The sequence below is a fragment of the Bombina bombina genome, chromosome 2 (assembly GCF_027579735.1).
Source record: "Bombina bombina isolate aBomBom1 chromosome 2, aBomBom1.pri, whole genome shotgun sequence".
Classification (NCBI taxonomy): domain Eukaryota; kingdom Metazoa; phylum Chordata; class Amphibia; order Anura; family Bombinatoridae; genus Bombina; species Bombina bombina.
In genome coordinates, this window is record NC_069500.1 from 436,739,936 (window position 1) to 436,754,726 (window position 14,791).

Here is a 14,791-nt window from a genome sequence, read left to right on the forward strand (position 1 = left end):
TCGAACCAGAAACACGCTGCTGTAGTGACAGGAACAATGCATGAAATTGGTTGTAGAAGGTAACCTTGCTGAACAAACATCTTTTTAAGCAAACCCTCTAATTTTTTATCCATAGGATCTTTGAAAGCACAACTATCTTCTATGGGTATAGTGGTGCGTTTGTTTAGAGTAGAAACCGCCCCCTCGACCTTGGGGACTGTCTGCCATAAGTCCTTTCTGGGGTCGACCATAGGAAACAATTTCTTAAATATGGGGGGAGGGACGAAAGGTATACCGGGCCTTTCCCATTCTTTATTTACAATGTCCGCCACCCGCTTGGGTATAGGAAAAGCTTCGGGGGGCCCCGGGACCTCTAGGAACTTGTCCATTTTACATAATTTCTCTGGAATGACCAAATTCTCACAATCATCCAGAGTAGATAACACCTCCTTAAGCAGAGCGCGGAGATGTTCCAATTTAAATTTAAATGTAATCACATCAGGTTCAGCTTGTTGAGAAATTTTCCCTGAATCTGAAATTTCTCCCTCAGACAAAACCTCCCTGGCCCCCTCAGACTGGTGTAGGGGCACTTCAGAACCAATATCATCAGCGTCCTCATGCTCTTCAGTATTTTCTAAAACAGAGCAGTTGCGCTTTCGCTGATAAGTGGGCATTTTGGCTAAAATGTTTTTGATAGAATTATCCATTACAGCCGTTAATTGTTGCATAGTAAGGAGTATTGGCGCACTAGATGTACTAGGGGCCTCCTGTGTGGGCAAGACTGGTGTAGACGAAGGAGGGGATGATGCAGTACCATGCTTACTCCCCTCACTTGAGGAATCTTGGGCATCATTTTCTCTAAATTTTGTGTCACATAAATCACATCTATTTAAATGAGAAGGAACCTTGGCTTCCCCACATACAGAACACAGTCTATCTGGTAGTTCAGACATGTTAAACAGGCATAAACTTGATAACAAAGTACAAAAAACGTTTTAAAATAAAACCGTTACTGTCACTTTAAATTTTAAACTGAACACACTTTATTACTGCATATGTGAAAAAGTATGAAGGAATTGTTCAAAATTCACTAAAATTTCACCACAGTGTCTTAAAGCCTTAAGTATTGCACACCAAATTTGGAAGCTTTAACCCTTAAAATAACGGAACCGGAGCCGTTTTTATATTTAACCCCTTTACAGTCCCTGGTATCTGCTTTGCTGAGACCCAACCAAGCCCAAAGGGGAATACGATACCAAATGACGCCTTCAGAAAGTCTTTTCTATGTATCAGAGCTCCTCACACATGCATCTGCATGTCATGCTTCCCAAAAACAAGTGCGCAATAGAGGCGCGAAAATGAGACTCTGCCTATGATTAGGGAAAGCCCCTAGAGAATAAGGTGTCCAATACAGTGCCTGCCGGTTATTTTACATAGTTCCCAAGATTAAAATAATTCCTCAAGGCTATGGAGTATAAAATATGCTTATATATAAATCGTTTTAGCCCAGAAAATGTCTACAGTCTTAAAAGCCCTTGTGAAGCCCTTTTTTCTCTTCATGTAATAAAAATGGCTTACCGGATCCCATAGGGAAAATGACAGCTTCCAGCATTACATCGTCTTGTTAGAAATGTGTCATACCTCAAGCAGCCAAAGTCTGCTCCCTGTTTCCCCCAACTGAAGTTAATTCCTCTCAACAGTCCTGTGTGGAAACAGCCATCGATTTTAGTAACGGTTGCTAAAATCATTTTCCTCTTACAAACAGAAATCTTCATCTCTTTTCTGTTTCAGAGTAAATAGTACATACCAGCACTATTTTAAAATAACAAACTCTTGATTGAATAATAAAAACTACAGTTAAACACTAAAAAACTCTAAGCCATCTCCGTGGAGATGTTGCCTGTACAACGGCAAAGAGAATGACTGGGGAAGGCGGAGCCTAGGAGGGATCATGTGACCAGCTTTGCTGGGCTCTTTGCCATTTCCTGTTGGGGAGGAGAATATCCCACAAGTAAGGATGACGCCGTGGACCGGACACACCTATGTTGGAGAAAACATACTTACCTGAAACAGTACTGAACAGTACTGAAACAGTACTGAAACAGTTATCAGTAGAGGTAATGGAATATGAGAGTATATCGTCAATCTGAAAAGGGAGGTAGGAGATGAATCTCTGCGACCGATAACAGGGAACCTATGAAATAGATCCCCGTGAGGAAAACCATTGCATTCAATAGGTGATACTTCCTTTACATCCCTCTAACATTCACTGTACTCTGAGAGGAAACGGGCTTCAAAATGCTGAGAAGCGCATATCAACGTAGAAATCTTAGCACAAACTTACTTCACCACCTCCATAGGAGGCAAAGTTTGTAAAACTAAATTGTGGGTGTGGTGAGGGGTGTATTTATAGGCATTTTGAGGTTTGGGAAACTTTGCCCCTCCTGGTAGGATTGTATATCCCATACGTCACTAGCTCATGGACTCTTGCCAATTACATGAAAGAAAAGGATGTTGAGGTTTGAACATAAGGAGGATTCTGTGTCTTGATCAAAAACAGACTCCTGATCATCTGAAATTATTTCACATTCAGAAGACAGGTCTGGAGGTGTTAATCTGAAACATTGAGAAACTGGTTAGCTGATCTGATGCGATTCAGAAATGCTAGAAAGAGAGTTGTCAGAAACTAACCTTTTGTGCTCACTTGGAGGCATAGCTGCAAACTTCTCAGAAATTGTGGAGTGCACAAAATCCTTAAATCCTGGAGCAAAATATAAAGAACTCCCCTGCACAGAGCAAACAGAGGGAGGACAGATTTCTTTAGAGGAAAGAGCAACATTGGTCTGATTAGAATGCATAAGATGATTCATACAAGAGTTGCAAAACTTAACATGAGTAAAAAGGTGTTCTGCGGCTCTACTCTCTAGATTATCTATATTTAGAGTAGTGGGACAGTTCCAGTATGCACTATCATGCAGGAAAACAAAAAAAACAAACAAAAAAAAAAGTACGAGAAAATATACTTTAATAAATGTGGCAGACAGAAGGTAAAATAAACAGTAATTTAAATATGAAAATCAGAGAAAACAAAATGGATAAAGTATATAATATAGTAGAGACTTTCTTAGCATACAAATACACCCAAAAAAGAAGTAAATATACTATATTGGTTCTCGCAGTTAAGAAAATCTTACCCTCTCCATGAACCATATACAGCTCAGCAAATACTGAGGAACATGCATCTGTTTAGCGTGGCGGGAAAAGTTATAACTCCCATGCTGAATGTAGGAAGACTTGTGCTAACCCCAGTCAGGAACGCGGCTCCGCAACGCGGAGAGGAAAAGAGATAACAGCAGGGCTGGAGCGTGCTAACATTGCCTATGAGAGCGAAAACACAAATCAAAAGGGCTGATGTGTGCTAAAACAAGCCGAAGCACAGTAGAAAGATCTATGTATGGAGTACATAGACAACCCAACCCAACAGAAGCGGCTAAGGGGACCGGTCCTCGTGACACCTGTGGTAGGCTTGGAAAAAAATGGTCCGGAAGATCTTTCTACTAACTACTGTATGGACTGATACACACAGAACTGGTGAAATGTTCTAACAGTCACCAGCTCATTGATCTTCAACAAAGTGGAAATGGATTTTAACCAAAACATTGGCCTGTCCAGAGCTAAAAGAATAACCGTTTGTTGTTCCTCTGGATTATTACAAAAAGTAACTGTATATTTGTGACCACCAGTTTTCCTTTGATACCATATTTTTTTTCTCCACATTTCTGACAATTATCCAGAAATACTAGAAGAGTTAAGAAAACACACCCCTGGATGAACTGACGGTAGCTCAGATAAAAAACAATCAGAGCTCTGATATTCTGGAATGTGAATGACATCACTGAGAATAATCTATTCTCACATAGAATGCAAACAGCTTATCCTTCTGATGATAAATGTAATTATGGTTGTCATGGCCTATGGCTCTTTATCTTCAGTCAATATCTATGGTTCTATAGTTTATACTTTAAGGAAATATCGGGCAGACTTGCTGGGCCTATGGCTTTCATCTGCTATCAATTTCTATGTTGTCAGACCAAGCATTACACAAGCAGAAGGGAATAGACAACCATGTCCTTAGAGTCAAAAAAAGGCTATGAAAAATATATACTGAGAGAGTCCATCTGTCTTGGGCACTGAAATGACTCCAAATTTATAGGCTGCTATTTATTCATAAGTTATTTCATGTACGTTTTTTAGTCCATCCATGGAGTATGAACTAGACCAAAAATAAAATAAAAATAGAAGATAGAAAGGAATTCTCAAAAGACATATTAAATAATTTACAGATCAACTGATGTAGGAACTTTCAACTGGAATTGTCTTAAAAGATGGCATAAATACATTTCTTCTACAATGGCAGCCATTAAATCTAGGGCACTTAACTGATTGATGGAACCAGAGAGCTTTTGGAAGATCTGCAAATAAAGACTGAACAACCTGAATTACCAAGAAATATACTTTGTAAAGCTTTAAAGGATAATTATACAAAAAAAAACAAAAAAAAACGTGAGGCCCCCGAAACCTGACCTATTCCATAGGGACATTTGAAAAGAATCCCAGAGAAGTGACTATAACAAGAGGAAAAGCCACAAACTCCCCCTGTAAAATGGAGGAACCTGAAATCTGCACAAGTGAAAAAACATAATTTATGCTTACCTGATAAATTCCTTTCTTCTGTTGTGTGATCAGTCCACGGGTCATCATTACTTCTGGGATATAACTCCTCCCCAACAGGAAATGCAAGAGGATTCACCCAGCAGAGCTGCATATAGCTCCTCCCCTCCACGTCAGTCCCAGTCATTCGACCAAGAATCAACGAGAAAGGAGTAACCAAGGGTGAAGTGGTGACTGGAGTATAATTTAAAAGATATTTACCTGCCTTAAAACAGGGCGGGCCGTGGACTGATCACACAACAGAAGAAAGGAATTTATCAGGTAAGCATAAATTATGTTTTCTTCTGTTATGTGTGATCAGTCCACGGGTCATCATTACTTCTGGGATACCAATACCAAAGCAAAAGTACACGGATGACGGGAGGGATAGGCAGGCTCATTATATAGAAGGAACCACTGCCTGAAGAACCTTTCTCCCAAAAATAGCCTCCGAAGAAGCAAAAGTGTCAAATTTGTAAAATTTGGAAAAAGTATGAAGCGAAGACCAAGTTGCAGCCTTGCAAATCTGTTCAACAGAGGCCTCATTCTTAAAGGCCCAAGTGGAAGCCACAGCTCTAGTGGAGTGAGCTGTAATTCTTTCAGGAGGCTGCTGACCAGCAGTCTCATAGGCTAAACGTATTATGCTACGAAGCCAAAAAGAGAGAGAGGTAGCAGAAGCTTTTTGACCTCTCCTCTGTCCAGAATAAACGACAAACAGGGAAGAAGTTTGGCGAAAATCTTTAGTTGCCTGCAAGTAGAACTTGAGGGCACGAACTACATCCAGATTGTGTAGAAGACGTTCCTTCTTTGAAGAAGGATTTGGACACAAGGATGGAACAACAATCTCTTGATTGATATTCCTGTTAGTGACCACCTTAGGTAAGAACCCAGGTTTAGTACGCAGAACTACCTTGTCTGAGTGAAAAATCAGATAAGGAGAATCACAATGTAAGGCTGATAACTCAGAGACTCTTCGAGCCGAGGAAATAGCCATTAAAAACAGAACTTTCCAAGATAACAATTTTATATCAATGGAATGAAGGGGTTCAAATGGAACACCCTGTAAAACGTTAAGAACTAAGTTTAAACTCCATGGCGGAGCAACAGCTTTAAACACAGGCTTGATCCTAGCTAAAGCCTGACAAAAAGCCTGGACGTCTGGATTTTCTGACAGACGCCTGTGTAACAAGATGGACAGAGCTGAAATCTGTCCCTTTAATGAACTAGCTGATAAACCCTTTTCTAACCCTTCTTGTAGAAAAGACAATATCCTAGAGATCCTAACCTTACTCCAGGAGTAATGTTTGGATTCGCACCAGTATAGGTATTTACGCCATATTTTATGGTAAATCTTTCTGGTAACAGGCTTCCTAGCCTGTATCAGGGTATCAATAACCGACTCAGAAAAACCACGTTTTGATAAAATCAAACGTTCAATTTCCAAGCAGTCAGCTTCAGAGAAGTTAGATTTTGATGTTTGAATGGACCCTGTATCAGAAGGTCCTGTCTTAGAGGTAGAGACCAAGGCGGACAGGATGACATGTCCACTAGATCTGCATACCAAGTCCTGCGTGGCCATGCAGGCGCTATTAGAATCACTGATGCTCTCTCCTGTTTGATTTTGGCAATCAATCGAGGAAGCAGCGGAAAGGGTGGAAACACATAAGCCATCCCGAAGTTCCAAGGTGCTGTCAAAGCATCTATCAGAACCGCTCCCGGATCCCTGGATCTGGACCCGTAGCGAGGAAGTTTGGCGTTCTGGCGAGACGCCATGAGATCTATCTCTGGTTTGCCCCAACGTCGAAGTATTTGGGCAAAGACCTCCGGATGAAGTTCCCACTCCCCCGGATGAAAAGTCTGGCGACTCAAGAAATCCGCCTCCCAGTTCTCCACTCCCGGGATGTGGATTGCTGACAGGTGGCAAGAGTGAGACTCTGCCCAGCGAATTATCTTTGATACTTCCACCATTGCTAGGGAGCTTCTTGTCCCTCCCTGATGGTTGATGTAAGCTACAGTCGTGATGTTGTCCGACTGAAACCTGATGAACCCCCGAGTTGTTAATTGGGGCCAAGCTAGAAGGGCATTGAGAACTGCTCTCAATTCCAGAATGTTTATTGGAAGGAGACTCTCCTCCTGATTCCATAGTCCCTGAGCCTTCAGAGAATTCCAGACAGCGCCCCAACCTAGTAGGCTGGCGTCTGTTGTTACAATTGTCCAGTCTGGCCTGCTGAATGGCATCCCCCTGGACAGGTGTGGCCGATGAAGCCACCATAGAAGAGAATTTCTGGTCTCTTGATTCAGATTCAGAGTAGGGGACAAATCTGAGTAATCCCCATTCCACTGACTTAGCATGCATAATTGCAGAGGTCTGAGGTGTAGGCGTGCAAAAGGTACTATGTCCATTGCCGCTACCATTAAGCCGATCACCTCCATGCATTGAGCTACTGACGGGTGTTGAATGGAATGAAGGACACGGCATGCATTTTGAAGCTTTGTTAACCTGTCCTCTGTCAGGTAAATCTTCATTTCTACAGAATCTATAAGAGTCCCCAAGAATGGAACTCTTGTGAGAGGAAAAAGAGAACTCTTCTTTTCGTTCACTTTCCATCCATGCGACCTTAGAAATGCCAGAACTAACTCTGTATGAGACTTGGCAGTTTGAAAGCTTGAAGCTTGTATTAGAATGTCGTCTAGGTATGGAGCTACCGAAATCCCTCGCGGTCTTAGTACCGCCAGAAGGGCACCCAGAACCTTTGTGAAGATTCTTGGAGCCGTAGCCAATCCGAATGGAAGAGCTACAAACTGGTAGTGCCTGTCTAAGAAGGCAAACCTTAGATACCGGTGATGATCTTTGTGGATCGGTATGTGAAGGTAAGCATCCTTTAAATCCACTGTGGTCATGTACTGACCCTCTTGGATCATGGGTAAGATTGTCCGAATAGTTTCCATTTTGAACGATGGAACTCTTAGGAATTTGTTTAGAATCTTTAAATCTAAGATTGGCCTGAAAGTTCCCTCTTTTTTGGGAACCACAAACAGGTTTGAGTAGAACCCTTGTCCTTGTTCCGACCGCGGAACCGGATGGATCACTCCCATTATTAACAGATCTTGTACGCAGCGTAGAAACGCTTCTTTCTTTATCTGGTTTGTTGACAACCTTGACAGATGAAATCTCCCTCTTGGGGGAGATATTTTGAAGTCTAGAAGGTATCCCTGAGATATGATCTCTAGTGCCCAGGGATCCTGAACGTCTCTTGCCCAGGCCTGGGCGAAGAGAGAGAGTCTGCCCCCCACTAGATCCGGTCCCGGATCGGGGGCTCTCGGTTCATGCTGTCTTTGGGGCAGCAGCAGGTTTCCTGGCCTGCTTGCTCTTGTTCCAGGACTGGTTAGGCTTCCAGCCTTGCCTGTAACGAGCAACAGCTCCTTCCTGTTTTGGTGCAGTGGAGGTTGATGCTGCTCCTGTTTTGAAGTTCCGAAAGGGACGAAAATTAGACTGTCTAGCCTTAGCTTTGGCCTTGTCTTGAGGTAGGGCGTGGCCCTTACCTCCTGTAATGTCAGCGATAATCTCTTTCAAACCGGGCCCAAATAAAGACTGCCCCTTGAAAGGTATATTAAGTAATTTGGACTTAGAAGTAACATCCGCTGACCAGGATTTTAGCCACAGCGCCCTACGTGCCTGTATGGCGAATCCTGAGTTCTTAGCCGTAAGTTTGGTTAAATGTACTACGGCCTCCGAAATGAAGGAATTAGCTAGTTTAAGGACTCTAAGCCTGTCCGTAATGTCGTCTAGCGTAGATGAACTAAGGTTCTCTTCAAGCGACTCAATCCAAAATGCTGCCGCAGCCGTAATCGGCGCGATACATGCAAGGGGTTGTAATATAAAACCTTGTTGAACAAACATTTTCTTAAGGTAACCCTCTAATTTTTTATCCATTGGATCTGAGAAAGCACAGCTATCCTCCACCGGGATAGTGGTACGCTTAGCTAAAGTAGAAACTGCTCCCTCCACCTTGGGGACCGTTTGCCATAAGTCCCGAGTGGTGGCGTCTATTGGAAACATCTTTCTAAATATTGGAGGGGGTGAGAACGGCACACCGGGTCTATCCCACTCCTTAGTAACAATTTCAGTTAGTCTCTTAGGTATAGGAAAAACGTCAGTACTCGCCGGTACCGCAAAGTATTTATCCAACCTACACAGTTTCTCTGGTATTGCAACGGTGTTACAATCGTTGAGAGCTGCTAAGACCTCCCCTAGTAATACACGGAGGTTCTCCAATTTAAATTTAAAATTTGAAATATCTGAGTCCAATCTGTTTGGATCAGAACCGTCACCCACAGAATGAAGCTCTCCGTCCTCATGCTCTGCGAGCTGTGACGCAGTATCAGACATGGCCCTAGCATTGTCAGCGCACTCTGTTCTCACCCCAGAGTGATCACGCTTGCCTCTTAGTTCTGGTAATTTAGACAAAACTTCAGTCATAACAGTAGCCATATCTTGTAATGTTATCTGTAATGGCCGCCCAGATGTACTAGGTGCCAAAATATCACGCACCTCCCGGGCGGGAGATGCAGGTACTGCCGCGTGAGGCGAGTTAGTCGGCATAACTCTCCCCTCGCTGTTTGGTGAAATTTGTTCACATTGTACAGATTGACTTTTATTTAAAGTAGCATCAATACAGTTAGTACATAAATTTCTATTGGGCTCCACCTTGGCATTGGAACAAATGACACAGATATCTTCCTCTGAGTCAGACATGTTTAACACACTAGCAAAAAACTTACAACTTGGTTATAATCTTTTTTAGCAAAAAACGTACTGTGCCTCAAAGAGGTACTAACGATTAAATGACAGTTGAAATAATGAACTGAAAAACAGTTATAGCATCAAACTTTAAAACAACAAAACTTTTAGCAAAGGTTTGTTCCCATTAGTAAAATAACAATAATTAAATTTGACATAAAAAATACAAAGCAACGTTTTTATTCACAGTCACTATAAGAATTCTCACAGCTCTGCTGAGAGAATTTACCTCCCTTCAAAGAAGTTTGAAGACCCCTGAGATCTATCAGAGATGAACCGGATCATGCAGGAAATATAAAAGTAACTGACTGGTATTTTTTGATGCGTAGCAAAGAGCGCCAAAAACGGCCCCTCCCTCTCCCACACAGCAGTGAAGAGAAACGAAACTGTCACAATTAAAGCAAAAAAACTGCCAAGTGGAAAATAATGCCCAAATATTTATTCACACAGTACCTCAGCAATGTAAACGATTCTACATTCCAGCAAAAACGTTTAACATGATAAATAGTTATTAAAAAGGATTAGTGACCTTTAACAGAGTAGTTCCGGTGAAATACCATCCCCAGAATACTAAAGTGTATACATACATGTCATTTTAACGGTATGGCAGGATTTTCTCATCAATTCCATTCAGAAAATAAAAACTGCTACATACCTCAATGCAGATTCATCTGCCCGCTGTCCCCTGATCTGAAGCCTTTACCTCCCTCAGATGGCCGAGAACAGCAATATGATCTTAACTACTCCGGTTAAAATCATAGTAAAAAACTCTGACAGATTCTTCCTCAAACTCTGCCAGAGAAGTAATAACACGCTCCGGTGCTATTTTAAAATAACAAACTTTTGATTGAAGTCATAAAAACTAAGTATAATCACCATAGTCCTCTCACACATCCTATCTAGTCGTTGGGTGCAAGAGAATGACTGGGACTGACGTGGAGGGGAGGAGCTATATGCAGCTCTGCTGGGTGAATCCTCTTGCATTTCCTGTTGGGGAGGAGTTATATCCCAGAAGTAATGATGACCCGTGGACTGATCACACATAACAGAAGAAAATATGCATCTTTTAGACCTCTAATGGTCATGAATTTACCTGTTTGTAAAAAGTTAACATTGAAAGATTTACACATCTGTTCATCACTCAAGTATTGGTGTAGTTTTGGAATTGCTCATTATTGTGTATCATTATGTAATCTCATTATGTGCTGTTACCGTTAGCTGATGCATTAAAAAAACTCACCCAGCTTATAAACAGAAATACAATATTATTAGCTGTATCAATTGATCTGTGTCTATTTAAACTTGATACTTTCCCACATGATTACGTTTCTAAACCTAAGAAACAAAGAAATATGGCAGATGGGCCTACTTATAGCAAAATCTATCTGAATTATTAGGCAAGCTTTATGTGTGTTACAAGTATTCTTGAGTCCCCTTATATTTATTCTTAGCATCTTTAATGGAAATATATTCTTTAAATCAACTACCATTTATGTAAATATATTCTCTTGAACCTACTACCCCTCCAGCTATTTCTTCTCTGTCTATTGAGAAAAGTTCTCTTATATGTGAAATAATTCAGAAAAGAATTTAGCTAAGTCTTGATTGTATATGTAAAATGTAAGAACTGGTTCTCAGCTATGCTGATCTTTACCTCTCTCAGCCATTCCCCCACTGCCTAATGACCGGAAAGCCTACCCTGTATGTTACCTTACTGAAAAGCCCTTCCCACTAGCATGAAGGCAGCTTCATGCTGTGCTTTATAAAAGAAGGAAACCAAGTCTCACGGGGTTTTTACGCAAATAAAACATCTTATACATAATACTGAAATCTCTATTAATACTTTCCAGCTGTTCCTATAGGGTAATGGTCTTCTAAGCTCTCAGTTTTAGCATTTTTATCCCCAGAGTACATACAGTAACAATGAAATAGAGAAAGCATATGGAATACAAAACCAAACATGCTCAGTGACAAAAAAATAAATGCATGCAACTGATGCAGCAACATGATAAAGCAGTTTAGAATAGCTTTCTGCCAAGAAAGAACAAAAAAAGTGTTTGTGGACGTGAGCACAGCAGAATTACAAAACAGATGAATGAATGTTGATTGGTGAATTAGAATGGTCCAAGATCAAAAGAAGTGATGAAGTACATTTGCACAGGGACAACATCTCACCTCTAAGGCAGGAGGGGTGTATGACTAAAGTTGTCGGTACAGGATCTGAGAAAGGCCATTAGATCAGAAACCAAAGGAGCCAGATAGTAAAAAGCCCTGAGGAAGCAAACTAGAGCCCGGAGACAAAATACATGTGAACACCTAGTGCTTGAGAAAACAGCGCTGCAGAAATGTGCGTTTCAAATGTAGCAGATTACAGCTATCGTATCACAAGCTTGAGCAATGGGTTAACAATGGAAGCCACATTTCTAGCATCTGTCTAAATATCAGTGATAAGCTGCATATGCTCACCTTCCTGTGATTTTATTATATTACAGCACAAGATCTTTGAAGTTCATACTTGTACCCTATAAAGTTTTTTTTCTTTAAGGGAGATTCTAAAACACCTGTTGCAAAAACAGCTGCAATTCATTAGAACCTCATTTTTGTGCTACTTACACTGGAACTGTGTTTAATCACCGTAAAAGATTGCACTTGTTGGTCCTGCACTAGAAAACAGGCAATGAACCATTGGCAGCTGCAGGTGTATAACCCTGTTAATTACTGACAGTGCCCAGCTCGGTAGCTGCAGTACTTGTGGCTCTTGAGGGGGACTTAATCTATGTGCTTAAGCCCTTTAAGGGGGGGGGGGGGGGGGTTTAAACACACAGGGTGCCAGTGTAAGTAATGCAAAAATGACATGCTCTAATAAATGGAGTAATTTTCACACTAAAATGTCCCTTTAAAGGGACACTGTACTCAAAAATATTGTATTCTATCTAGATAAGTATTTGCAATATTTAATTGTGTTTGAGAAAAATAAATTATTCTGTGCTGAACCAACTTGTTATCTGTAAGAGTTGTCCCTGTATAAGCCAGTGATCAACAGATGCATGGGTATCTCATGCTTTTAAATAAGATATTTCTAATTATCTATATTATAATAGCAGCTATTAAAAAAAAATGCATGACAAAATTTGAGTACAATGTTCCAGTAATTTGGAGGATTACTCGTCAAATTAAAGTTCTTCTCAATTCATTAGTTACTTATACACAGAAGACATTCCTCATTCACAATTTTACATTTTTCTAGCTTTGAATGAGCGAAGCTTTCCTTTTTGCAATGACAATTTTACAGTTTCTAGAACAATATGGATAATGAGAATTAAGCATTGTAACAGTATATGTAGAGAAGACCCTGCCTATAACACAACTGAATTAAACAGACACACATGCTCTCACTAGAAGCCGCACACAGATTGGCTGTGATTTTCATTGCCCTAAACTAATTAAACATTTTTAAAATAATGTAAAACCTAATTTATTTCTTTCATGATTTAGATAGAACATAACATTTTAAACAACTTTCTAATTAACTTCTATTATCATATTTTCTTTGTTTTCTTGTTATCCTTATTTGAAAAGCAGAAATGTAAGCTTAAGAGTGTGCACGTGTCTGCAGCACTATATAGCAGCAGTTTTGCAACAATGTTATACATTAGCAGGAGCACTAGATGGCAGTACTATTTCCTGTCATGTAGTGCACGCTACCTACCTAGGTATCTCTTTAACAAAGAATAACATGAAAATGAAACATTTTTGATAATAGAAGTAAATTGGAAACTTTTTAAAAATTGTATTCTCTATCTGAATAATGATGAAATAATTTTTTAGGGTTTAATGTCCCTTTAAGAGTGGCCTTAGAACTCATTTAAATTATGTCTATGGATTTTTTCTTTCTCAAAACTTTCTCAATATTTAAAGGGACAGTAAACCTAAAAAATAATGTTATATAATTCTGCACTATGTGCAGAATTATATAACATTATTTTTTAGGTTTACTGTCCCTTTAAACACCAAAGCTATTACTAGTTTAAAAGCACTGTATTCAGTAATTTCTTCGCACTACAAGAGTGTTATACTAATAGCAATATGTCATCAACTTTTCTCTTTATTGAAGAGTTATTAAAATGTTAATTTTGCAACTCCTCAATTATCACTGGCAAACTCCAACTCTTGGTAAACCAAAAAGTGCAGAGATCAGACGAGGTGACTTAAAAAGTTAGTTTTTACATCCAGTAAATCTTTAATAAAGTGAACTGTTATAAAATATAGTTTAAGGACTGCACCAGGAATGGCTGCTTAAAGTATCATAACCTTATGATTTTCTTCATAATAAACCATCAATGAATCTTTAGAGATTCTGTTTTACTCTATCTCCATATTTCTGTTTTATACTGGAAACAGTTTGGATCCGACTTGCATTTTTTATGCATCATTCAGTGAACCGGCCATCAGAAAGTGACCACTTCCTGTTTCTATAAACATGAATACAACATAGACTTATAATATACTAAAGGATACAGATACATAAAATGTGACGCAGTTGTAAGTGACCGTAAAGTGTAAGAATGTGAACAGCTTCTTGCTTACCTGCCATGCCTCCAACTGCTGGGACAAATTTAGTTTTTGCTGAATAGCATCTACCAGCTGAGTGTTCAGAGACATTAGATCTATCCTACATTTCGCCAGCTCCTGTTCCACAGCATTTTTCCTGTTAACAGACATCACGATTAGTCAGAAAAAACTTAGAAATTATTTCTCTTCCTTTGAACAGTGAAATAAGACATTTCTAAAACCTTCTTGCTGCCTCAAACATTTTATCAATAAATGTGGCATTAACTCTATCAACTAACAGTAACTCCTTGTTATATGCTGTGCATTAGCCGCATGTCCCTGAGAACCCCAGCTGTTATTAAATATTGTGCTCTTTAAAAAGGGACATAAGACCCAAAATATTTCTTTCATGATTCAAATAGAGCATACAATTTTAAATAACGTTCTAAATTACTGCTTTTATCAATTTGCTTCATTTTCTTGTTATCCTTTGTTGAGAAACAGATATGTGAGTTCCGGAGTGTGTATGTGTAGCTGCACTATATGGCAGCAGTTTTGCAACAATGTTGTACATTACCAAGAGCACTAGATTACAGCACTATTTCCTGTCATGTAGTGCTCCAGACATATGCTACCTTACTTAGGTATCTCTTCAATAAAGAATATTAGAACGAAGCAAATTGGAATTTTGTTTTAAAAATTGCATGTTACTTATATAAGTGCCATTGCATATTTACAGGGGGAGATTTT

General features: G+C 39.8%; 1 protein-coding gene across 1 annotated transcript in view; it reads right to left on the bottom strand.

The window, feature by feature from the left end:
- BICDL1 (BICD family like cargo adaptor 1) overlaps window positions 1-14,791 on the bottom strand; it is a 261,541-nt gene that overhangs the window by 50,432 nt on the left and 196,318 nt on the right. The window contains exon 9 of the mRNA XM_053702062.1: window positions 14,078-14,198. Coding sequence (XP_053558037.1) covers window positions 14,078-14,198 — 121 coding nt within the window. The remainder of the gene's footprint in view (window positions 1-14,077; window positions 14,199-14,791) is intronic.